The sequence below is a fragment of the Hipposideros armiger genome, unplaced genomic scaffold, assembly GCF_001890085.2.
Source record: "Hipposideros armiger isolate ML-2016 unplaced genomic scaffold, ASM189008v1 scaffold_735, whole genome shotgun sequence".
Taxonomy (NCBI): domain Eukaryota; kingdom Metazoa; phylum Chordata; class Mammalia; order Chiroptera; family Hipposideridae; genus Hipposideros; species Hipposideros armiger.
In genome coordinates this window covers 443,244-469,236 of record NW_017732085.1, presented here as the reverse complement: position 1 = coordinate 469,236, position 25,993 = coordinate 443,244, and the positions used below count along the sequence as shown (strand labels likewise).

Below are 25,993 nucleotides of genomic sequence, written 5' to 3'. Positions count from 1 at the left end.
TGTGAGCAGGAGATAGGAGATCCCTTGAATGGGAACAGCACCCCTCAGATTTGGAGGCAGATCACCTTCTGTGGCTCATCCCTGGGCTGTGAGCAGGCTGGGCCCAGCTTCCTGGAGAAAAGCCCACATTCCCACAGGTCCAGGATACTGAAGAAAAGCAACACCATGTCCCCAGATGGGCCATGTGCAGACAGGGCCAGGCTGTGGCCCTCTCTGAGGAGGGCAGCTTGGAAGGGTGGGCATGCCCATCTGACCTCTCTGCATAGGAAGAAAAGCATATAGAAGACGCTGTGCCACGTGAGGAGAAAAATTTCCCTTTGAGGAAATGGATCCCAGTATTAGGATCCCCGTCTGAAAAAGCCTACAGCAATGTCATTGACTTGGGGCCCAGGAGCCAACTAGGTAACAGATGTCTTCTCCAGAGTCAGGGAGAAGAAGAGTAGAATTGTGGTGAACTGAAAAGCACCAGGCTGACAAAAGGCACATTGTTTATGTTTTTAAAACCTGTGTCGAGAGAACCTGTCTGGGAATGGAATGCCTGAACCACTTCATTTTGATCCTAATTTTATAGATGAAAGGAGAGACTTACAGCAGGGAAGTCTGCTCAGAGCAGAATGATTTTAACCAGAGTCTGTCTTTGGCCATGAGGTAATGGCTTTTAGAATATTTCATTTATATACCCTCAGTTCATGCCAGGCCTGTATTCTGTCCCCTGCTCACAGCAGAAAGTGCACCTTAAATCTAGCCCACACCAAGACATGTGGGGGTGTGGAGATAGCAGTTTATGTGCACACCAAAAAGGGGGTCACACTAATAAACATGAAGGTGCACATAGACATGGAAGAAGAATTGTGAACGCTGAGCTCATAGGAATGATTTCCCATTTTTCTGAATTATGATTCAAGAAGTCAGTGAACTGGAGCTCTGTACCTTGGCCCTACTGAGGACACACAGAAAGACCCTGAGCCCTTGAAAGGGATACATGCCACCGGAGTGGACTCAGTGAATGACTTAGTTATTGGTCACATCCAAAGACCTGTAGCACCTTCTCTGCAGAGTCCTTGCCCGGTGCAGTTTGCTGTGCAGCTGGTGGGGCTGTGGTTGAGGCCAGCCAGCTCACTCCTGCCAATCACAGGACCACACCTTTCTCTGAGCTAGTGGGCTAAATGGAGGTTGTAGGGAAGCTAAGATTAGAACAAGAAAGTGTCATGTTTGGAATGCACATCACCTAATATGAACCAGAGATGAGAGGGAGTAGCACCTGTTGAGACCCTTCCTATAAATGGAGCAGGTTTTAATTCTGCCACTTTTTTCTCTTCAACAATCTCACAAAGGGCTCCCCAAAACCTTTGATGTCAGCAGAATCAGCCCTCTCTCTACTGGCCTGTGCATTTGTACCTAGAGCCCCCATGACCCTTCTGGAGAGTTCTGGAGAGGCCTTTTTATCCCAATCTATCCCAGTAAGTCGCAGGGTAGGGGGAAGGTCCCAGCGTGTTCAGAAACTCTCAAACTCTAAATAGTCCTTCTTTTGAATTAACCCCCGTTTCCGTGATGAGAAGGCAATTCCACATTCTCCTTTTGCTTTATTCCCTCTTAAAACAGGCCCTGGTACCTCTTGGATACCATGAGGAAATGGACATGCCAAGTGCGAGCATCAGCTGAGTCAACAGGATCAGGCACTTCAGTGAAAATTCCTTTTTTGGAAGCCAGGCAGACACTTTCCAGGACTGCTGAATCCTTGGGAAGTGACGCAAGCCCACAGTCAGGGAGAGGCAGGCGCGAGCGCTCCGGGAAGGTGTCTCTGAGTCCCCGCCTGGCCTAAGATTTGAGCAGCTTCTGGGGCGCTGTTCCTTTGCCCTGACTTCAGCAGTGGGCGGGTGGTGGGAAGGGCTCTCAGTGGATCTCCTTATATAGCAAACAATTTACAAAGGAAGCTCTTACAGACATCACCGAGATTGCATTTGAGCAGTCTGTGAAACTCCCTCTACCAACAGCTGTGGCTTATTCTAGGAGAACACAAACAGAAGGGGAAGGGGTGATGCATTTTTCACTATGACATTTTTTCAGTGTCAGCAAAAGAGGCTGAGTTTTGAGGAATGCTGCAGTGATTCCTTTACTGCCAGTCACTGGTTCCCAATCCACTTCTCCAAGTAGGCAGCTCAGACACAGTGTGAGCCCAGGAATGGAGTGAATGCTGCTCACAGAGATTGCAGAGGGGGACTCTGGACTGTGTTTGTGAAGGGAGGAAACATCTAGGCTCACCAAGGAAGATTTGACAGTGGGCAGGATCTGCAGGAATGGTGTGGGGTGCAGGGAACCCTTGCTCCCAGATAGCCTGTGGTTTCTGTTCATTGTGTCTGAGCTGTCAGCCAGCAAAGGAGAAAGGTAACCACAGCAACATTTCTTAATAGGAAACCCACAAATCTGAATAGAGTTGTCTTCTAGCATCTGTTACCCTTATTCTAGTAACAGCACTCCCATTTCCTTTGGGGAGCCACGTCTCCCAACCTGGACTGTAGGATTGGGGCTAGCCTTTCATGTCATGTGGCCCTGCAGGTCACATCAGTTACAGTGACTTTGGTGAGGGGCCTGGTTCAGGGCATCCCGCTGAGAGTCAGCCCAGGACTGCTATGGGGCTAACATTCTAGCTTCCATGTGAGGAGGGCCTGCCTGAAGATGATGCCAACTCAGAGGAAAACAGGACCACGAACTGGAGAGACAGATTCCTGGCCGTTTTGTTTGAGTGCCCGTATCCATTGTGCCTGCACTGAGCCACCGCTGCTCTCCTCGGATGCCTTTTGGCTCATGGCAGTCTGAGTCAGAGTTCTGTCACTTGCAACCAAGGGTCCCGACTGAGAATACAGCAGCATTAGGAAGTGAAGACATGGTCCACCAGTATGATGGTCTAGGTTTCAAGCTGTTTTCTTTTTCTTTCTTTCTTTCTTTCTTTCTTTCTTTCTTTCTTTCTTTCTTTCTTTCTTTCTTTCTTTCTTTCTTTCTTTCTTTCTTTCCTTTCTTTCTTTCTTTCTTTCTTTCTTTCTTTCTTTCTTTCTTTCTTTCTTTCTTTCTTTCTTTCCTTTCTTTCTTTCTTTCCTTCCTTCCTTCTTTCTTTCTTTCTTTCTTTCTTTCTTTCTTTCTTTCTTTTTTTCTTTCCTTCTTTCTTTCTTCTTTTTCCTTCTTTTTCTTTTTCTTTTTTTAAAGAAAAAGGCTAAAAGTGCTGCTTAAAGACCTTCTGTAAGCTTTTGGGTCCCTTTGAGTTCATTCAGGACCCACATTAAAAAAAAAAACCCACTGTAACATTTGACAGCGCCTTATTTCTGCTGCACTAAGTACTAGTAAAGACTTAAAAGCGATTATATCTGTTATCAGATTTCTGGCTGAGTTTTGCTTTTCTATGAAAGTTTTACTGGAATATGAAAGACACACTAGAAAGTATTACACACATTAAAAGTAACTCTTGTGATTGGTTTATTGCCGGTGAGGAGCCAAAAGGGCCTAATGCATGTGCATGCGCTCCTTAGCCCTCCAAGACATTCCTGCTCTTGGATCCCTTCCTCCCCGCATGGGTCCCTTACACACCTCCTCCCCTTCAGGGCATCCCATGTCATGTGCCATCAAGCCTCTTTTCTTTCACCTGGGTACCACTCCTGAGCAGAAGTGACAGACAGCCTACAAGTACACGTGTATATAGTGCATAGGTGAACATAAGCATCTTCAAAATTTGTCATTTGAGAGGGAATGTAAGGGCCAAGGCCAGCTGAACCTCTATTCAACCCTGAATTTCTGCCTGGAGCGTAGCCTGGGAGAAGTCTGCTCTTCCGTGTCACCAAGCACTCGGAGCATGTGCTTACCCGTGTATATAAGAAAATGTCCAGTCACCTGGGCAGCATGTGACAGGAATCGCAGCAGGCTCCTGCAACAGAGGGGACAAGGGCATGCATCAGGCTTGGAGTTCTGGGCCAGTGAGAAACACAGGGCATGGGAATTCTTCACAGTCTGCACCCCTCCTCTACCAACCTGCCTCCTACCCCCCCGCCCCAAACATGCTCTCTGAGCAGGCCATGCTCACATCCCCCATCCCTGCTGGGCTCACTAACATACAGTTGCTGACTGGGGAGGTCTGGGCAGGAGCTGGGACTCTGCATTTCTGGCAAGCTCCCAGGTGAAGCTGATGCCACTGACCAGGACTACCTTTTCACTAGCCACTTTCAAACATGGCCTATTGTTCAGTAACTAGAAAGTGCTCAATAGGCAAACTATGCTCCTGAGAGTACACACTATGTCCTATCCTTTGGCCACTTGCTTATTCTGGTGGCCTGGGGTGTGTCAGGCTTGTTACTGAAATCCATCAAGTCAGGTATGAAAGGAAAAGTTAGGCTGAAGGAAAGTCTTATAAAAACTGCAATCATGGTCCTACGACCCAGTTTGCTTAGGGTGGCTGGGACATCCCAACTAGACCCTTTTGTGGCATCTAAGGCTGAGTCTGACATTCATGTTATTTCAGACTAAAAAAGTAGCTCTAACTGAAAATCTTATTCTCTACCTAATCCAAAGCTAAAGGGTTTCATTCCAGTTTTAAAGGTTGTCACTTCATAAGGACAGCCAAATCTGGGGCTCAACTGCACCACTTGGGACAGCCCTCTGCTCCTGACATCCCACAATGGGGCTCCAGCAGGCAATGCCTTCGATCTGGGGGTCTTTTTGACTTCTGTGGCTATCTGTGGTATCATTAGATTTTTCAAATGCTAAGAATTAGTGACAAGAAGGCTGAATTTTGGGTGAGGTTTACTTCCTCATTATACTTCTCTAAGTTACTGTAACTGTCTTGTCTCACTTTAACAGTCAAGCAATCAAGCTATTATCTCCCATCTTAGCAAAAAGAGGAGGCTCTCCTAAGAGTCAAGATTTAAATACTAGGACAGTAACAGTTGTCTAGGAGTTGGCCGCTGATGGTTCTAAGTGGGAAAGGGCCATGCGGAAGCTACCGCCAAGCTGACCTTGTGCCAGGGCCTGGAGACCTGTTAGAGGAGAGCAGTCTCATTTCCAAAGCATTTCCCCTCCTGGCTATGCTCTAGGAAGATCAGAGCAGTCCTTCTGGGACAGTAGAGAGAATGAGCCAGTGCCCTCAGAGAAGCAGACAGGCCCCTGCCCAGAGGGGCTGTGCAAAAAGCACTGGAGTCAGCAGTTGCAATGTTTTGAGATCAGTTTTAAAGACCTTCCGTCACTGTCAGTCTCTCCTTCCATCCATCCCTCTACAGAGAATTAGTGCTGTAGAGGATCAATGACAAATTCAATGGAGGTTTAGATCTAGGTATATTTACAGCCTGTGCAATCATGAAGAACTTGGAAGCAACCTTCTCATTCTAAAGATGATGAAACTGAGGCTCAGAGAAATTAAGCAACCTGTTAAATGTCACATAGCTGGTTGCAAGCCTGGGAGGGACTGCAGGTGTCCCTCTCAGTCCAGGGCTCAGTGGCAAGGTTTCTATCCTGGTTATATACATGGAGTGATTCTGGTGAACATACAGAATTCGTTCAAATAGGTTGGGGTACAGACTGGGGATCTGTCTTCTGTAGGCTTCCCTGGGATGCTCTGTAGCCAGCCCAGCCCCAGCTATGTTTCCATGCCACCTTACCACTAGCTTCAAGTTAGCAATAATACAGAAATACATGCAAAAGAGTACTAATCCAGGTTTGGGTGGCTACTCTGTACAAGCCAGGTCAGAATCTCTATGACTCTGGTTTAGTGTTGTTGTTTAGAATTATGGTTTTAAAATGCATAGCTCTAGTTTTTAAAATAAATTTGGTTGTTCTTTATATTTGTTCAATTTTTTGTTCCCATTGTATTTAATGGTCTTTGGAGAAAAAAATGTATATTTTGGCTCAAGACTTTCTGTTTTCTGAAATAAGTCTGGCATAAAAGTTAAACTTCTGTATGACAATATTAATTAGAGTGAACTTCAACAGCTGCTGCTCATGTCAGGGCCTCCTCAGGGCTGGGCCCTGGGAATGCAGAGGAGCAAGCTGACAGCCCTCTGGACTGAGCCAGGTGCATTTTCCAGATCCCAAAGTTGACCCCGATGTCCGTTACCTTAGCAGGGCCTTGAGCCCCGTACACCTGAAGTCATAGGACACCGAATACATCTCATACATGGTGGCCTTCACATTGAGGCAACCGATGACATCCTTGGGACTCAACTTGTACAAGTCAAAGGTGACTCTTGCTATTCCTGATTTCTTTGGCTGCTGGCGAGCGGGGATGTAGGCACTACTCTAGAACAGTGAAAGGAAGAAGAGACTTAACGATCACCCTGTGTATGACATGCAAATCCTGTAATTCTGGTTTTATGTAGTTTCAACTGTTGGTTTAAAATCTGTTAGTGACTAAGCCGCTAATTATTTGAGGAATGTTTTTACCAGAACAATATACTTATACTGCTATCATGTAGAAACCCATAAGAAAGCATCCTTCTTTAATCTACTCTGAGTTTAGTTACTTGGGATGACTGTGATTTAGCTTCAGGCTTGGATTTCAGGATCCAGGGATCAATAAATGGTTGTGCTGTTGACACATGGTCACTGAAGGCAACCATGGTTACTTGATTGACATAAACGGTCTCATGACTATGATCCAGTCTGCTTAAAGAGAAGCAGGCAGCATTGTTTCCCTATTACAAGAGGTTTCTGGGCAGAAAGCTTCAGAATCACATGGCTACAGTAAGGGGCAATGTGAGAACTTTCCCAGGACTTCCCCTATTTTCCAGTAACTGCTTTGGATGAATGCTGACTTCTTGGGGGCACTGAAAGCTGTTTGGTTACAATATCCACTCTCAGTCTACCTGTAACCTCACAGACCCGTCAAGTTGGGAGGAGAAAGTCAGAGACCTTTATAAACAGCCCTGTAATATAATCTTCCACATTAAAGCTTTGAAGAAACAATAAGAAAAGAGCTGTTGCAGGGTACAAATACCAGGCCCAGGGGCTAATCTTCCTAGGGTTTGCTTAACACAGATCTTGCAGTGTTCAGGATTCAAATTTATATGAATCAATAGTTACAAAGTCGCATGAACCTCCAGAGTTGGGAGCAGTTGAGACTTTGAATATTAAATTCATGACAATAATCTACTATATTTGAAGTTAAAACATAAATTCTCCAAAAAGTAACCAAACCCTGGAGCCTCTCTTTCTTTCCTCCCCCACAGAACATAATGCCACGAGAACTTCTGGTCATTGCCCATTGTTTAATGCACATAAGGTCCTGCAGCATCTTCACTTTAGGGGCACAAACTCTCCATCATTTAGGAAACATTTTTAAAAATCAAGATTACAGAATTAAAAGGGGTTTTCACCTATAATTTTGCTACAACTCCTTTTTGTTGCCTCATGTTCCTTTCTGCCATGTGAAAGTTTTACCTTACTTTCTCAAAATGTCTTCCTTGAGTCTTAGTCTTAAATCAAAATCAAGATGCGCTCACAAAGCTGTTCTGCTTGTGACCTAACACCAGGTGTATGGAGTTTCATAATCTGCTGACTAAGGAAGAAGGCAATGACTGTCTCCCTGTCCTCTTTCTGGAAGTGCTTTAAGAAACTACTTCCTCACAGGCTTTCAGACATTTAGACTGAAGAAGGGAGACCCCTGGTGGCTATTTCTTGGCTGGAAGTTCTCTTCCAAGTCAAATAAAATTGGCCTCAATGGTAAAAACACCTCCACGTTAGGTAGGATCTATAATCAGCTGTGAGGTGTCCATTTCCATTCTGAAGGAAGATGGTTGAAAAGCGGAAGACAAGACAAGACTCCAGTCCAAACTCACATGTCACTCAGGCTGCTAATAGACTGAGATGGCCTTAGGCCCTTCCTTGGACTGTCACCTCACAGACTTATTTGTACCCTATCAACAGTCCTATACTTCAGCTCAGTAGCCCAGCGCACACCCACTCTGGGGGCTTACACATGCCACATATTAACCAATTCCCCCTAGTAACTGAGTCTCCTGTATATAAAAACCAAACAAACAGAAAATACCCTTCCCACCTGAATTAGTTTCCTATTGCTGCTGTAACAAATTACCACAAATTTAGTGGCTTAAAACAGCACAAATTTATGCTCTCACACGTCTGAAATTTGGGAGTACAAAATAAACCTGCAGGACTTGTTCCTCCTGAAAGCTGCAGGGGAGACTTGGTTTCCTTGCCTTTTTGGGTTTCCAGAATGGCCCGCAGGCCTTGGCTCATGGCCCTTCCTCACATCACTCCTTCTCTTTGCTTCTGGTCCTCACGCTGGCTCTCCTGCACCCCTCTTATAAGGACCCTGTGGTTACCTGGCCCACTGGGTAATCCAGGATCATCTTGCCATCTCAAGAGCCTTAACGTAATCCCATCTGCCAAATCCCTTTTGTCACATAAAGTAACATTCATAGGTTCCAGGATTAGGACAAGGACATCTTTGGGGGCCATAATTCTGCCTACAGCACCTTCCTCAAACTAGAAGCAGTATAGCCCAAGATTGTCTTTTCAAAGATTTATCTAATTGACCCCATGGTCTTCCAATCTACTGGCATGATCATGTGCTTTAAAGATACTTTATTTTAAATTTTATGCTTTTTATAATTGGTCTGTAGTTTTTCTTCTTTCAGTTAGAAAAGTTATGAAGTATTTGACATATATAGGCGTGCACATCTATGTAAAAATAGGGAACAATAAGATGATGGGTGTACCCACTCTATATAACGCAAAACATTATCACCCTATGTGCCTCTCCCAATTATATCCTCTACCTCCCAAGAGGAAACCATCTAAGTTGTGCATCATTCCCTTACTTATTTTTAGCACATGTGTATCTTAAACATTATATAGCTAATTATATATTTTTCAAATTATCTATAAATGGCTAAATGTAGAGGTTCTCAAAGTGTAGCTTGGAGATACCTGGGGGATCCAGAGACCCTTTCAGGGAATTGAGAGGTCAAAACTATTTTTATAAGAAACACTAAGATGCAATTTGCTTTTGTGTTCTCATTTTCTCACAAGTAGAGGAGTTCTTCACTGTACATTTGGGAAATCTGCATAACTCAGAATCAATATTTTCTAAGTGACTAATCCATGATGTTACAAAATCATCCCTGCCAAAAGATCCAGTAAAATATAAAATAGACCAATGGATTCCAATGTAACTGAGGAGGAAATCTTCACAGGTATGCCTTCACATTCCATGCTGCAGCTAGCGTTTTTGAAACCACCATTTGTTGAGTCTTGGTGTAGTCTCAAAGAAGAATATCCTCAATCATCTGAAGAGATCATTAAAATACTTCTCCCTTTTTCAACTAACTATATATGTGAGATCATATTTTCTTCACATGCTTCCATCAAAACAATATATTACAACAGATTGAATACTGAAGCAGATATGAAAATTTAGCCATCTTCTATTAGGTGAGGCATGAGGGAGATTTGCAAAAATCCAAAACAGTGTCACTCCTCACTGAATATTTTGAAAAATAGTTCTTTTTTCATAAAAACATATGATTTCTGTTAACCTGTATGGGGTTATTTTTTTAATGAAACAATAAAAATTTTAAATTTTCTTAATTTTAATTTTGAATATGGAAAATATCTATATAGTTTCTCAACCTTGACACTATGACATTTGGGACCAGATAATTCTTCACTGTGGGGTTGTCCTGTGCATTGTAGAATATTTAGCAGCATATCTCATCTTTACCCACTAGATGCCAGTAGTATACCCCTGACCCAGTTGTAACAACCAAAAAGGTCTTCAGGCATTGCCAAATGTCACTGAGGGGCAAAATCATCCCCAGTTGAAAACCTCTGATCAATGAGTATCTATGGATTCTATTGATATAATCTACACAAACAAAAGCTATTTAGGTTATTAATTTTGAAGAATGTAAAGGGAGATCAAAAAGTTTAAGGACGACTTACTTAATGTATCATTCTGCCATCTTTTCTCTCAACATAGTTGATGAAATTTATCCATATAGATAGATGGCTGTAGCTGTTCTTCATGCATTTTCACAGCAGAAGAATATTCCATTCAATGAATATACAGTAGTGTGTTTATGTGTATTACATAGAAACACATGGCTGGTTATCGTGTGCTGGGTATATGTCTAGGAATGGACTTGCTTAGTTCAGCTCTCTGGGATAAATGTATGCTGTTTTAAATAGTTGTTGGTGGGAGCATAAGAGAGTTCATTTCTCCATATCTTAAAAATGAAAAAAATTGGGGCGGCCAGGTGGCTCAGTTGGTTACAGCACGTGCTCTGAACAATTTGCTGGTTCAATTCCCACATGGGCCAGTGAGCTGCGCCCTCTACAACTAGATTGAAGACAATGACTTGAGCTGAGCTACCAATGGGTGGCTGGATGGCTCAGTTGGTTAGAGCAAGTACTCTTGACAACAAGGGTGTCGGTTCGATTTCCACATGGGATGGTAGGCTGTGCCTCCTGCAATTAGATTGAAAACGACGACTGGACTTGGAGCTGAGCTGCGCCCTCCACAACTAGATTGAAAACAACGACTTGACTTGGAGCTATGGGTCCTGGAAAAACACACTGTTCCCCAATAAAATTTATTAAAAAAAATTTTTTAAGCCTAACAATACAAATCTAATAATAGAGTGAAAGAGTATCTTATTGCAGTCTTAACTTGTTTTCCTAGTCACCAATGAGGTTGAGCATTTTTCTTATGATTTATTGTCCATCCTGCAGAAGCCTATCCCTGTTTTTTGCCCATTTTTCTATCGGATTGTCTGTTGTTTCCCTTACTGATTTGTGTGAGTTCTTCAAATTTGCCTAATACTTAGACTTTGTCAGGTTATGTTGAAAATACCTCCTTCCCACTTGTGGCTTTTTGTTTTAATTCCTTTACAGTAGTATCTTTTGATGAAAAAATTCTTAATGGAGTTGAATTTATCATTTAAAAAATGGCTTGTTTGTTGAGCCTTGTTCAAAAAAGAAATAATACCCTGAGGATTCCAAATAGACATACATTAGATCTTCTCAGTCATGCCTCCAACTTCCATCCTGTTTTCCACCTCTTTCTTTTTGTTACATCATGGGAAACTTCTTCAGATATATCTCCCTGGTCTTTTATTATTATTTTTAGTCCTGCTTGAGTCTTCATTTATTTTAATTGCCATATATATATATATATATATATATGTATATATATATATACACACACACATTATTGTGAGAGTCGAACTGGCAACCTTGCTGTTAAGAGTGCACACTCTATCCACTGAGCAATCCAGGTGGCAGCTCAGCTCAAGGTGCCGAGTTTTGTTTTTTTTTTTTCCACAAATTCGATTTGATTTTTCCATATATCTAGTTTTTTGTTTCGTCTTATTCCTTCTTACTTTAGATTACTTTTATATTTCTTTGAACATAAAAATATACTTATTATATATGCTGTATCTGATGATCCAACATCTGAGGTCTTTGCAGGTCTGACTTTGTTATTTCTGTCTGGGTCAATGTTCATTCCAAGTCTATTTGCTCCTGCTAGTTACATGAAGGAACATCAACCCTGGATCACTGGGGCTGGAGGGAGAGACTGTTTGAATAAAGATAATTCAATGAGTAAACTCCGTCCACTGATGCTTCCTTCCTGGGTCTCTATAAACTAAACTCTCAGCTTGAGTGAATTTGGAATCAACAGTCCCTAAAACTTCATTAGGGCAGCCATCCTACAGATTCTCAGGAGAGAACTTGAAGATTCTCTGCTTTATGTGGGCATCCCTAATCTGATCCCCAAGACTTTGTTTCTGTTAGCCCAAGACTTTTCTACTGTTCTCCTAGCATCCATCAAAACTGAAGCCCTTAGTCACTGAGGTCAGTGGATGCCCACAGGTTGAGATACCCACCAATGAGATGCCAGCTTCAGTGTTTGCTTTCTTCTATGGACTCTGGCTCCCATAAAATTTTTGGCCCCTGAGGATTTCCCTTTCTTAAAAGGTCAGTTAGGCAATAAAAAGATGTTTTAATATTTTGCTTAACATTTTTAGTGGGAGGTTTTTCCAAGATATGTATAATCTATAGTTTTTCCAGAAATAGAAGCCTTTATTCTGTCTCTTTACTTTTCTAAATCACTGTTTTCTCTCTCTCCTCTCTCTCTCTCTCTCTCTCTCTCTCTCTCTCTCTCTCTCTCTCCCCTCCCCCCCTCTGACACACACCTAATTTCATTGGCTATGTTAGCTTGCCAGCCTCCTGAGGACAGAGACAGTAAATGGTCAACAGGTCATATCTACAAGCTTTAACAGGATCTATAGCTACTCATTGGCCAAAGTTTGTCCCTCAGAATTATTTGCTTTAAATCACATACAGCCCAGGTTCACAAAGATGCTACATTTCCTAGAAATATTTATAAGAATCCCTTTGAGGGTAATAGACCCAGTTATTAGGTGAATATAAAGGATATATTTAGAAAGTGGGCAAGTTAACACCAAAGTAGGGAATTCACTTTTGTAGGTAAAAATCTACCCAGTAGCTATTTGGATAACAGTGTGTTTACTTACTGGTGTCCACTTCTGTCCTTTTTCCAAGATCATGAAATGTGTGTTGTCTCGTAAGGTCTGAAAAAACTCTTCTGTGTCTACCATGGTGCCATCTTCCTCCAACACCAAAGTGACTAGCCCGCTGGTGATAAGTAGGGCATCCAGAGTCTAGGTTGGCAACACATCAGAGACATGAAATGAAGCAGAAGATTCTATTTTGACCACTCACAGCTATTGATTACATTATAGTTTAGGAAGAGCTGGCTGATTTTGATTAAATTTTAGTGGTCAAGATATACATTAATTGTTGTCTCTGATTCAGTCTTTGTTTGGGAAAAAATAAGTTACAATTTTTAAGGAACCTATCTTCAGAGATTTCAATAACATAGATAAATGATTACATTTAATAATATTTACAGTTTCTAAAATTACCTACTTATTTCGACAAATAAAAATTCTGCACATATGATATTTAAGGAGGCTGAGTCTCGGTGGTGTATATGAATGACTCTCCTGCTTCAGAGCCTGCATGTTGGACACTCATTTCTCATTTCCATGGGTGCCTGTGTCTAGGTTATGCCTCCATGTGATACTTTCTTATTTGGTGATCTAGGACACTTTCAGATTAAGGACTATTTTTCCTTAGCCTTTATAACAAAAAACAGATTTCCAAAGTCTGCTGCTTCCCTATATTCTTCCTTGTCAAAGAAATAAAGCTACATTATCAACTGATGACTGTTTTTATGGTTTTTGTCTCTGTACCTCAATATTTTATGGTACAGAAATACAATGTTTCCTTTCATTCTTTCATACTCCTTTAGCCACTTAGAAATGGCCCTCCCCGCATCCTCCCCCCTCCACCCCTTCTCCAAGGCCAAGAGATGGACATTTCTGTCTCTGCATTGGCTTAGTACTCAAGACCCTGGGCTGTTGCCCATGGTACCTTGCTCAAGAGCTCCTTCAGACTGCTTGCCATCACTCCCCGCCGGCTGCTTCTGTCATGGTTGGAGACTCGGAAGGGGCGAGCTGAATGCATGAGGGGAGTGAGCAGGACTCTCTTAGTCTGTGATCCCATAAATGTCAGAGGTCTGGAAACGGAGGAGAAAAGTAAAACATATATATATATATATATATATATATTTTTTTTTTTAGCTGAGCCATCCCGCCACCTGTTGGCAGCTCACGGCTGCTCAGCTCGGGCTGACTCGAACCACTGTTGCTCAGAGCTCAAGCTCTTGAGCGAGCTCTTAACCAACTGAGCCACTCAGCCGGCCCCAGTAAAACATATATTTGACGTCACTTTTTAAAAAGAGTCTTTAAAGAAAGCTTTGAAGTACACAGAAATAAAACAATTTTTTTTAAACTTTATTGGGGAACAGCCATGGTCTTTTGTTACACATTGCTTTCATGCTACAATGGCATAGTTGACTCTTTTAGGAAGGGTGCAGCTCACAGTGGCCCATGTGGGGATCGAACCGGCAACCTTAGTGTTATCAGCACAATGCTCTAACCAACTGAGCTAACCGGAAATAAAACAATTTTAATATTTGCATCTAAAAGAAAGAAACTCAATGGCTGGGAATTACTAAAAATTCTATCTACCATCTATCTATCTATCTACATTTATCTCCCAATATCCAAGGGCAAACAAAAAATACATAAAATTAAAATTACAACCATCATTCCACCTATTTTATTAGAACATTCAAAGTCCTTGCAGTAAATAGTTGAAAAAAAAATGATAAAGGCATTAAACTCAAAAAAGAAATAAGAATTATATTCTGCAAACACACGTTTTAAAGCTGAAAAATCTAAAATGATTTCTAGAGACCATGGAGTAGCTAAGCAGAGTTTAAAACTTAGACACAGACACAGACACACACCCACACACACACAAATGTTCAATATTTGTACAATAAGACTAAGACATAAATTGAAAAGTCAGCTATTAATCACTATAGCAATAAGCAAATTAAAAATAAATTAACTTAGGATAAATGAGGAACAACAGAACACTATAATAACTGTGGTTGGAATAACAAGAAGGAAAAAAACTTTGGGCCATATGTCACATGATACTTTGAAGTGAGTTCCACATTTGTCAAAGAATTAATTCAAAATTTCTCTATTAAAAAAAAACTAACATGGAGGAAGAAAATAATGGTAGCAATAAAATCATGACTTAATTTTCTGAGGAAAAAATCCTCAACCCTTGGTTATTAAATTTTAGTTACCTAGCAACTATAAAAAAGTAATAAAATGGATAAATGAGAAATAGCTGATAAGGTGCTTACTACTTTAGAAGTTATTATACAAGCACATATTTTGCTTTATAAATATTAACTCACTTAATCCTCAGAAACTCTGTGATAGTCCTAGTTTTCTCAATTTGCAAATGAGGAAACCAGGCCAGTGACCTAGCTGCCCACAGCTAGTAGGAACCAGAGCTGGGATTCAGCCCAGGCACCAGTTCTCTGCCTCTTAAAGGTCATCTAAATACCATATGCTACTAGTTACTAACTAAAGAATGAGAAAATTTTGTATATTAGTAAACATATTAAGCTTTTGATAGCAATGAAAGAAATAAGAAACCAGTTTTGACACACCACTGCATACCTTTAGACCAACATGCAAGAAGTTCTTTAAAAATAACTCCATGAGGAGAAACAGATGTGCATTGCTGGTGGCACTAAAGGTGGTTCAGTTTCTTTGGAGACCAGTCCAGCAATGTATAAAGAGCTTCCACCCAAGATGGTGGACTTTTTTTATACTTAGGAATATATTTATAAAGAAATTAGTCAAAAGAATATAAACAGAAATTAGCAATGTTTCAGGCAGATCTTCCTCTGTGCTGGACTCTGTGATAAGTGACATGTGACCTCATTTAATTCCCACAGCCCCTGAGGGACTATCACCTATAGCTGTACTGTTCCCACACCCAGAAAAGAGCCCACCTATTTCAGGAGCTCAAATAGTTGCTGACAATTTGGACAAGTACTTGTACAGTGAGACTGCAGCGAAAGATACAAAGGACAAACATGAGAATATACAAAGTGAGGACATCACTGCTTTCTGACACAACAGTTTGTCTAGATTAACCCAGTGAAGGCTAAAATTTTAGAGAACACCCATACTGTTTTCAAATGCCTATTACATAGAATTTAGCATTTATTTATTTATTTATTTATTTATTTACTTACTTATAAATTTTATTGGGGAACAGCCATGGTCATTGGTTACACATTGCTTTCATGCTACAATGGCATAGTTGACTCTTTTAAGGAGGGCACAGCTCACAGTGGCCTATGCAGGGATCGAACTGGTGACCTTGGTGTCATCAGCACCACGCTCCACCCAACTGAGCTAACCGGTCATCCCTAGCACTTTATTTTTATACACAGTCATTTATCTATACTTTATTTTCCCAACTATTTCCCATTGGAATTTCCTTATGGACAAAGGCTTCTTTGTTGTATCTCCCATAATGCCTAGCTTAGTGTTAGGCATAAAACTTTTACATAGTATGTTGTTTAACTTGAAGCTCTATAAATGGACATAAGTGGAAAGTCAATGACTTACCAAGTAATTTGCTGTATGAAAACCTGATAGTATTATAATGGACCAGCTCTCAAACAAATTCATGTTACCATGTTTCAGGAGGGTCCCCATAATAGTGTCTGTGCCTCACCCCTACACCTCACCAATGAATTGGCATTAAGAATTTGGCTTGAAATATATTAAGCCAGTATCGCATTATGCCTCATAAGTGCTCATATATGAGCACTTGCTGGGGGCAGCGATGTGTTAGCTCTTCACATATGTTAACTAATATTATCAAAACCTTACAACGAATGTATTAGCTATCTTCTCAGAAGAGAAAACTTAGGCTCAGAGTGGTTTCTCAAGGACACTCAGTTAATAAGGAAAAGAGGTGGAACATCATTTCTCTGAACTTCAAACCTCAAGCAGTAAACGTCAGTCAGGAACACTGTGAGGAAGAGCTGCCTTATGACTGAAAGGACAACAGCATTCTCTGTTCACATCCTTAGCTCCTTTCCCTTTACGCCACCAGACTTGCTGTACACTTTGTTTCCAGGGAGACAACTGCAAAATGGAATTGTGCCAGCTCAGAAGTCTCCAATGCAGGCTCCCCATCAGAACAAGAGACCCACTGAATAAGTCAGAGCCTGAACCAACGCAACAGTGGGATTGGCATCAGTCTCTGAACTTTTGCCCTGATACCATGCAGTTACGCCAGGTTCCTTGATTACACAACATGATGAACAAGATGCCCACATTCTGATGAGCTGATGCTACAGAGAATTCACTCAGTCTCATCCCTGTGACCTAGTAGACAGGGCAGTGAGGATTATCCATATTATGCTTTACATTTAGAACCTGGCTTTGTGCTCAACCTAATCATAGCATCTGAAACTTAAACTTACTTAAACATAGGCAAAATTCCTATGAGGAGAAAGAGAAAAAGATATAAGTTCTGTTCTGTGCTAAACACTGTATACATTAGCACATTACCTAATAATTCTACAGGACAAGTATTACAGATAAGGAAAACTGAGGCTCAGAACATTACGCAATTAATAAGGTCAGAGTTAGCAAGTGCTAGCACAGGGGTTTGAATCCAGCTCCTGCTTTCACATCATGGTGCCTGCCTTACCAGGTGAAAACCCTCCTATAGTACAGGGGAACCCTGGACCTTCACTGGCAAGATCTTCTCCTCCCCACAGCAGGAAGTCATTGCCATTGCCCATGAGGCCTTTTAGAATCTATGCCTACCAAGGCCAGTGTCTGTCTGTACCCTTTTTACTTCCCCACTGCGCCTAAGCCCCTGTTGGCATGTGATCTAGTCACTGAGTAAAAGATAAACTAAGACAAAAATCAGAAAAATGGGAGAACAAAGTTCATGTCTTAGAAGCTTAGGTCCAGCCCTTGGTGGTCAATGGCACACATTGTGGGCATGAATGACTTTGACCTAGTTAGTTGTGGTTCTGTACCTCCTCATTGGATGCAAACACTCACACCTTCGTAAGCACCAATGCTCCAGTGACCTAGCACAGCTGATTATACAAAGTTCTTTATTGTCTTTTAACTCTGACAAGATAAGTGCTGGCAGTCATTTCTGGTACTTTCTCTTCACAGTGCCCTTAAGGTAGCCACTCCTAATAAAAAAGGATATTGAGTCTATTATTCGTCTTACCTGTTATGTTTCCTAACAGAAACCTGGGTCATTGTTGGAGAAAAGGCTTGTGGAGCACACATAAGAAAATCTTTGAAGACATGGAAATTAAATTCTGCCATTCTTTTCTTTTTTTATTCTTTTTTTATTTTATTTTATTTTTTTTAGCTGAGCCATCCTCCCACCTATTAGCAGCTCAGCGGCAGCTCAGCTCGGGCCATGAATTGAACTGGTAACCCTGTTGCTCAGAGCTCACACTCTTGGGTGAGCTCTTAACCAACTGAGCCACTCAGCCGACCCTCTGCCATTCTTTTCAAGGAACAGGATGAGTGATTTGATGTGCCAAATTATGTAAAAACAAGACTATCTTATATACAACATATAAAGGGGTTAAATTTTACATACACTAGACCAGCGGTTCTCAACCTTCCTAATGCCGCGACCCCTTAATACAGTTCCTCATGTTGTGGTGACCCCCAACCATAAAATTATTTTCGTTGTTACTCTATAAGTGTAATTTTGCTACTGTTATGAATCGTAATATAAATATCTTTTTGTTTTCCAATGGTCTTAGGCGACCCTTGTGAAAGGGTCATTTGACTCCCAAAGGGGTCGCGACCCACAGGTTGAGAACCGCTGCACTAGACCTATTTAACAAATACTATATGAGAGCTTCATCTGCTCTGGCTAGATGCACAGCAGGGTTAATCAGCTAGCTACATGAACAAAGCAATGTATTAATCCAACTCACTTTTGGTCTTAATAGAATAATTTATGTCACTGACCATTGGCACAATGCCTAAAGTGTGTTGCTATTCTTCCTTAACTTCTTAATATAATAATGTTTAAATAGGAACACTGAGAAGCCTTAGAATTCTGCTTTTAGATATAACGTACTTCAGTCACCTCAAACTCCTGGGAAAGTACAGACTATCATATGAAGCAGGAAAGGAAATAGCGCACTAAAAGGAAAAACAAAAACAACAAAAACAGGGAAACAGGGCTGTTCAAGGAAATAGATTGTTTCAAGGAAATCAAGACGATAAGTCAGACTTCATAGAATTAATCTTGAAAACTGTGAAGCGGCATATCTCCCAGAAGTGAGGGAAACAGAGAGTCTTTGTATTTTTCCCCCCTGAGGGAGAAATAAAAGTGTGCAAAATAAAGTGACAAACACAGACTAGACTGACAGTGGATGTGAATTTTACTCCAGTAAAACAAAGCTAACCCCCACAGGTAATAAGAAAGCATCTTTATATGGCCCCCCTATGGACTGATGTTTATTCTGAAAGTGCTGGAGAAAAAGGCAGTCCTGGGAACAAGGCCTCTCTGAGCCAGAGAAACATTTGGGTGTCAGCAGTGATGAAGTGGCTTTATATAGTCAGGTAAGATACTACCCAGGAACTATTCAGAGTGAAACAATGACTGAGGAAACCTCACATTTTATTGCTAGGTGGAAAAGGAGTAACTTATATGAAGTAATAAAGAACAGACAGGGGTAGGATATAAGTCAACTGAGCACTATTGCCAAAGGCAAGAGTAACAATGAGAATGTTAAGAAGGGAAGTGGTGGTGGCAAATATGGGAATGCAGAGAAATAAGTCAGCTTGGAAAGTATTCATCAGCCCTGGCTAGGTCTCCATGAGCTGTAGAGATTTACTTGTAGAAAACTCAATTCATTGGTTATATTCCTAAGACAACTGTGGTAAAACTTGTACTGAAATGGCAGCTAGACAAAACCTCGAGCTTCTTGTTCAAGAAAAGGAAGGATGTACTAAATAGCTATAAAAGCAGCTATTTTGCACAAAATATAATACATCAATTTTATAACAACTTCAGAGTTGGCATGAATGTTATCACTGATGGGACACAAAGACAGAGCAGGCTTTGTCTGGGACAACATACTTAGCACATGTTGGACTTCAAGGATGTCCACAGGTGGGTGTTGAAGTCCAATGTGTGGTAAGAGACCTCAGGCTGCTTTCGTTGTGACAAAGGGCTCTAGTGATTACAGACGATTAACAAACTAACAATTGGTTTAAGATTTGATAATTGCTTATATGTAGCTGATCTTAAAAAACGATGGGCACAGTGATTAAGTTACTTCCTTGGCAAAATGCAGTTATATATAACAAAAAAACAGAATTTGGACATACTCTACCAGCTAGTTTAAATTAAGGAGCAGAGACAGAAGTCCTACAAGACCGTAACGTATATAAATGTGGCAGTCTACCTTGTTGTGGCTCATGCGGAACTTGGTCCTGGACATGGTTTTAAGGAAGGGTGGGGAAGAAAAGAGTGTTCTTTTGCTTGCTTTTTTAACTTACTTATTTCTGAACAAGTATTACAGACTGTTTTCTTCCAGTTTAGTTTGGAAGCAGGTAGATTCCAAAGAACTATAGCAGCTCAGTTTGGAAGGAGGTAGATTTTCAAAGAACTGTGACAACAGTGTGTTCCAACAAATAGTCACTCACACCTAGAGTTTGCCAAGTTCAAAAGGAATGTGTTTCAGATTAGATATTTCCTTATGTGTTGATTGCCAACATTTCATAAACAAGCTGCTTTCACCACACCACCACACACTTGACCCTGTGGAAACCTCACACAGATACATTTTGGATTTGGGGACACTGTTGTAGGGGTCAGATGCAAGGGCAGGGTCAGCCTTAATTCTGCAAGTGTTGCCTCCTCCTCCTGCTCCAGTGAGGAGCTAGTGCCTTCTATCCATACTTAAAACTCAGCCCAGGAGCTCCTCAGTGTCCAAAAGGACCTTGGAGAATGGGTGTTTGTTCATAGGACAAAAGTTTGGAGGATGCACTTGAACTCCAAACTATTCACAGTTGTTACCTCTGGGAGTGGGAGTGTGGGGTGGGTGGTACTGGAAAGAGAAAAAGAAAACAGGAAAGAAACCAAGGGCCTTACCTTTATGCTTAATCCATGTTAAAATGCACAAATCAGGTCTGTTTCTCACCTTCCCCAGGTTTCACTGCTTGACTTACGTTTTTTGTTTTTATTTGTTTTTGAAGAGAAAGCCAGTGTCTGACAAACTGATCACCCTTACATTTTGGCAGCTATTTTTCTAACCTTGAGTATTACACACAGCCCCCCTTAATAGCCCAAGTTCAGAAACCTATAGATCACACTAGTTTTGTAAAGTGATTCTTCCCTTTCATTCACCCTGTCCCCCCACTCCTCCATAATAATGGGATCAGTCACCTCTGAAAACCTGCATTTTAAAGTTCTCAAGTCTTCTCCATCCTCTTTGAAGTACTTTGAAAATCTTCAGAGAAACATCATTGCTCCTTAAATCTATAAAGTTACTGCCACGCAGAATCTTTAGGCTCTTACCAACAAGGACTGGTGGGGTAAGTCAGGATGTGAAATGAGCCCAACGGGGAAAGGAGTGATGCCAGGCCTTCAATAGCGCTTCGCGTGGAGCGAGGCAAAGAGACTACGGGGTCCGCAGGCCTCTGGTTCCTCCCGGGGCAGAGTCATCGCCTTCGGATGCGGCAAAGAGATGGAGCGCTTCTCTCCAAATTCCCCAGTACAACCCAAATGGGCTCAGCGAACCAGAGACGCGTACCGGGTCAGCCCACCCTCGCGTTGGAGCCCAGAGGCCGCACTCGCCGCGAGGGCTAAACCTGGGCTGCCCTGAGGCCGCCGAGTCCCCACTAGCGCCCCTCCCCACGCCCCAGCTCCGTTCACGAGACGGAGGACCCCAAGAAGCCTTGTTCCTACGCACCTTGGAAGTGTTGCTCTGAGTTCCCGAGATGGAGTCCTTATTTGCAACCCCGGCTGCTGCCAAGGCAAGAGATGCGGCCCCTCCCACACTCACCACTGTCACTTGTCTCGCGGACGCCCGCACATCTCGCACGCGCCACACCTGGCACTTGAGGCCAGCTGGAGGCGGAGGAGACGCGCGGCGGGCTCCGGCTCCGCCTGCAGTGCTCGCAAGCGGCGTGGGCGCCGGGGACATGGGTGAGTGCGCCCGGACCTGGGCTTCTGGGAGCGCCAGGATGCGGGGCGCGTTGGGTGCTGGGGGAGTCCCGGCGCAGCAGGGGAGGAGGATGCGGGGTGCTCCGGGAATGGGGGGGAGTGCACGGGGCGTAAGGGGCCGCAGGCGTAGTCCTGAGCCCCGCTAGCACCGCACTTGCCTGATGAGGGCTCCCGCGTAGTCCCTGGCCGTCTCCATCGCTCAGGTCCCCTCTCAGAAGCCGCCTATCCCCTCCCTCGCGCGCCACCTCTTAAAGCTCCGCTGCCCGCCCCGCCCCTCCCGGCCAACCCTCCAGCCGTGGCCTGACCTCCGCAGGGCGAGGACCTTGGCAATGGGCTCGCCTATGCTGAAGTTCGCGGCTTAGCGTTCTGGGAGCTCGTAGGGGTCTTCGCCCCTTTGGGCCCGCTCGAGGGGAGGGGCTCTCCGAGGCGGCTGGAGAGAATGGTACCGATGACCCTGGAGCCCCAGATGTTCCGCGGGTCACTTTATGGTCGCGCGTCAGTATATTTACCTCGCACTTTATGGAGGTTGGAGCAATTGGTGACATTACTAATCCCGACAGTATGACCTTGGCTGTGTAAAGGTGATGTGTTGTTTTAAACCTAGACCACAGGTGGAGAGAGTGAGGCAGGGGTTGTTTGCATTAGTGACCCCCAGACCTTGACCAGTCAGCGCTGGGGCTCCTGACTCCAAGCTCCAAGTTTCTTGAGCCGGCTGGTTTCTTGCAGAGTGAGGACGTTGCCTCAGATACCCGGATACAAAGCTCTTTGGCTTCCTTCTTGTTGCTTTCCCGCTGTATCATGGGCATTTAGGAACAGTAAGAAGGGCATTTGGGGACAGAATGGATAAAGGAACCATTTGGACTTCATTGACAATCTTTTAGCTATAGGTAAGGGACTTTCTCAGAGCAAGGAAGGAAAGAGGGAACCAAGCCAGGGCTGAGGACGATTCTATCCAAGTCACGCTTGCACAAACGTCCACTTTCGACCTCTGAAGAGGAGTAGGGGTAGCGCTTGTCAGGGATTCAATAGATCTCTTAATTACAAAATTGAAGCAAAAGTCTCTTGAGCCAGTTAAAGATTGAACAATCCCCTAATTCTAGCCCTTTGAAAGGTGTAAACTCTGGGATAGAGAGTTGCTAGTGCATGCTCTCCTGCACATAATCAAGTGATTGGTTCTACGAATTATTAGCAACTGCTGACTGCCCTATTGTAAGCCATGTTTCCAAAGAGCTGTAGCTTGACCTGAAGCTCCCTTCTCTTGATTCAACTTGGTTTCAGCACGTTGGCTTAGTCGCTTAAATCATGCCCCCTTGTGCCTGCCCTCCTCCTCAAATGAACTCACAGAAACAAACACACACTTCTTCCCCTTCAGAGTCACTGGTGCCAACAAGCCTCTTGACTTGCAGAAATAATGAAGCCCAAAGCAATTTCCCTCCAGAGTCCTGGACCCCACGGAGTCTGCTGGGAACTCCCCAGCTCCAGGGCTTACCGAAGGAGATGTGGGAGGTGCGGGTAGGGGTGTTTCTTGCCCAGAGCCGCTAGATGGGGCCTTAAGAGATCATTAGCTGCTCCTCTACTGACACCCTGCTATGGCCTGAATGTTTGTGTCCCCCTGCCCAAGTCACATATTGAAATTCTAGTGCCCAATTTAATAGTATTAGAAGGTGGGGCCTTTGGGACATGCTTAAATCGTGAGGTGGGGTCCGCAGGCATGGGAGAGCACTTTATAAAAGAGGCTCCAAAGAGATCCCTAGTCCCTTCTGCCATGTGAGGAGACAGTGAGAAGACAGCCAGCTATGAACCAGGAACAGCGCTCTCACCAGAACCAGACCACGCTGGCACCCTGGTTTTGGACTTTCAGCTTCCAGAACTGTGAGCAATACATGTTTGTTTATAAGCCACCCAGTCTATATAGTATCCTGTTAGAGCAGCCGGATCAGACTAAGACACACCCTCAATTTGATAGATGAGAAAATGGGTCTAGTCAATTCAAGTCAACTCACCTTTTAAAAACTTTATATTGTGAAAAATTTCAAATATAAAGACATTACATGGGCACCCCAGTGCCTGGATTCAACCACTGTCAACATTTTGACATATTTGCTTGTTATTTATGTGTATTTTTATTTGAACCCCTTCACATAAAATTTTTCAACTTGCATCTCTGGAGAAACAAGAACATTCTCAAGTATACTATACTGATGTTATTACTCCTAACAAATTAAAATGACCTAGTAGCACCTAATACTCAGCTTACAGTCAAGCTCCCCAACCATTCTGATTTATTGACACCTTTATGTGTAAGGCACTGTACCCATTTCTGAGATACAGAGTATTAGATCCATTCTGGAGCAGTGATTCTCACACACCAATCACCAATCAGGGCAATAGGTGCTATTCATTTACTTATTATAGAGGTGTCTTTGGTCAGAAGGCATTTAGTGTAGGCTTGTTAATGACTGCCTGAATGAATGAGGTGCTATGTTAGCTGTAATGTATGAATGCAAATTGCAAAGAGAACAAAATAATGAATTCTGCCCAAAGGGTGTCCAGGAAGGGACAGGGATGAATGAGGTAAATGGTGCATGGGGATGGTTGTGACTATTCTGCACTGCTTTTAAGAAGACCAAAGGCACAGAGGGACAGTAATGGCATGTCTGGCAGTCCCCGGTGTGTGTGTGTGGGAGGCTTCTAGAGGAGAATGGTAGGAACCAATTGCTCATCCAGGTCAGAACAAATCTGCATAGCTCTGAATGCACAGTGGGTGTTACTCTCAGTATGGAACCAGCCAGGGTGACAGGGTGACCTGTTCAGACATAGATTTGAGAAGAACATTCTGGGGATGACACAGAGGCCAGACTGTGCCATAAAAGACTGTAGAGGATCCAAGTAAAAGAGTCAAGGGTCAGACCTGGGCATTGACAGTGGGCATGAAGAGGAGGGAGGAGCTAAGGCAGATTCATAGGACATGGGAATGAACAAGCAGGGGAGCAGCTGAAGACGACTCCAATATTTTTAGTTTGGGAAACTGCAGAGGTGGCATGCCCTTAATTGAGATGAGAAATACAAGACAGGAAGCAAGTATGTACCGAGGTTGACATTATGTTGAAACCCATGGGCCTGTGTACCACACTGGGCAGAGATGTGGAGCAGAACCCACGGGCCTGTGGGCCACACTCATATGTGTGGACTGACACTCAGGGAGAAACCCTAGCTGGAAGTCAATGCTAGTCAGCTACCTGCCTGCTCCTAAGTGGGATATGTGTCATACAAGTGGGTGGCTCACCCTCCTCCACCCCCAGGAGGGTGTCTGGAGAGGGAGAAGAGGGCAGGGCCTATTGTGCTTCAAAGGGCTTGGCTTCAAAGCCCAACAGAAGGCCAAGAAGAAGATGGGTTAAGAGGCAGCGCATGCCCAGCTGTGCTGGGAGGGTGCCTTTCCAGCACATTTCCATCTTCCATCTCTCACACAGATAAACTCCTTTCTTATTCAACATCATTTAGTTCATCTTTATTTAGCAACTACTATGTTCCAGTGCAGCCAAGATTAGAAATCTAGTTTTGTGCTTAATTCAGCCACAGTTGACACAGTCCCTATAGTCTGTGTGTGTGTCCCCGGAGGACTTTCAGAGTGTTGACCTTCCCAGCTCCCTGCAGTTGTCTATGGGGTTGATGCTACAGATGGCTCAGCTCCTTTTCCAAGGCGGAGCTTCCCCATCCGCTCAGAGTCCTGGCAGGTGATTGACAGAACACATACTCTGGAGCACAGAGACCTGGGTTCCTAGCCTGGCTTTACCTCATACCATGGGGGTGACCTCGCCCAAGCCTCAGATCTTTATCTGTAAAAAGGAAATCTGTCTCATAGGGTGAGGGGAGAATCAAATCCTGTGAGGGATTGGCTGGCCTGGCCCAGTGCCCAGCCCAGAGTGAAGACCACGATGATGCAGATGATGGACAGCTGGACGCCAGTTCATAGTCAGGAGGGAGTACTTAATACAGAAACTGCTTCTTGTTGATGGGGGCTACATTATGGAGAACATAAATGCTTAAGCGTAAAGAAACATTAGCAACCACCTAATCTGATTTCTATATGTTATGAACTGTGGAGAGCCGGAGGTCTGCAGTAAGGGTTAAGCCTGAAAGCTGGCAAGCTGACAGGCTCTCAGGCCCGGGTGAGCAGCGTGGGAAGGTTGGCCGCTGAGGAGAAAACAGCCAACGGCCTTGAAAGCTACAGAGTAGAATGCCATCCTGTTAACAGTTTCTGCTTGCTATGTTTTGCTTTACTCTGGAA

General features: G+C 43.2%; 1 protein-coding gene across 5 annotated transcripts; it reads right to left on the bottom strand.

The window, feature by feature from the left end:
• On the bottom strand, window positions 1-21,965 carry CIDEA (cell death inducing DFFA like effector a). Of its 5 annotated transcripts, XM_019627494.1 has the most exons (7): window positions 21,452-21,835; window positions 21,058-21,207; window positions 13,459-13,603; window positions 12,537-12,683; window positions 6,092-6,273; window positions 3,852-3,913; window positions 1-258 (listed from the first exon to the last, which is right to left on the bottom strand). In XM_019627494.1, exons 3-7 carry the CDS (start codon window positions 13,588-13,590, stop codon window positions 62-64), a joined length of 720 nt encoding a protein of 239 aa, XP_019483039.1. In that variant the 5' UTR covers window positions 13,591-13,603; window positions 21,058-21,207; window positions 21,452-21,835; the 3' UTR covers window positions 1-61. The 5 variants fall into 5 exon arrangements, with proteins under 5 accessions (XP_019483039.1, XP_019483037.1, XP_019483038.1 ...); XM_019627492.1 differs by lacking the exons at window positions 21,058-21,207; window positions 21,452-21,835 and adding an exon at window positions 21,864-21,965; XM_019627493.1 differs by lacking the exon at window positions 21,058-21,207.
• Between the last annotated feature and the right edge of the window lie 4,028 nt (window positions 21,966-25,993).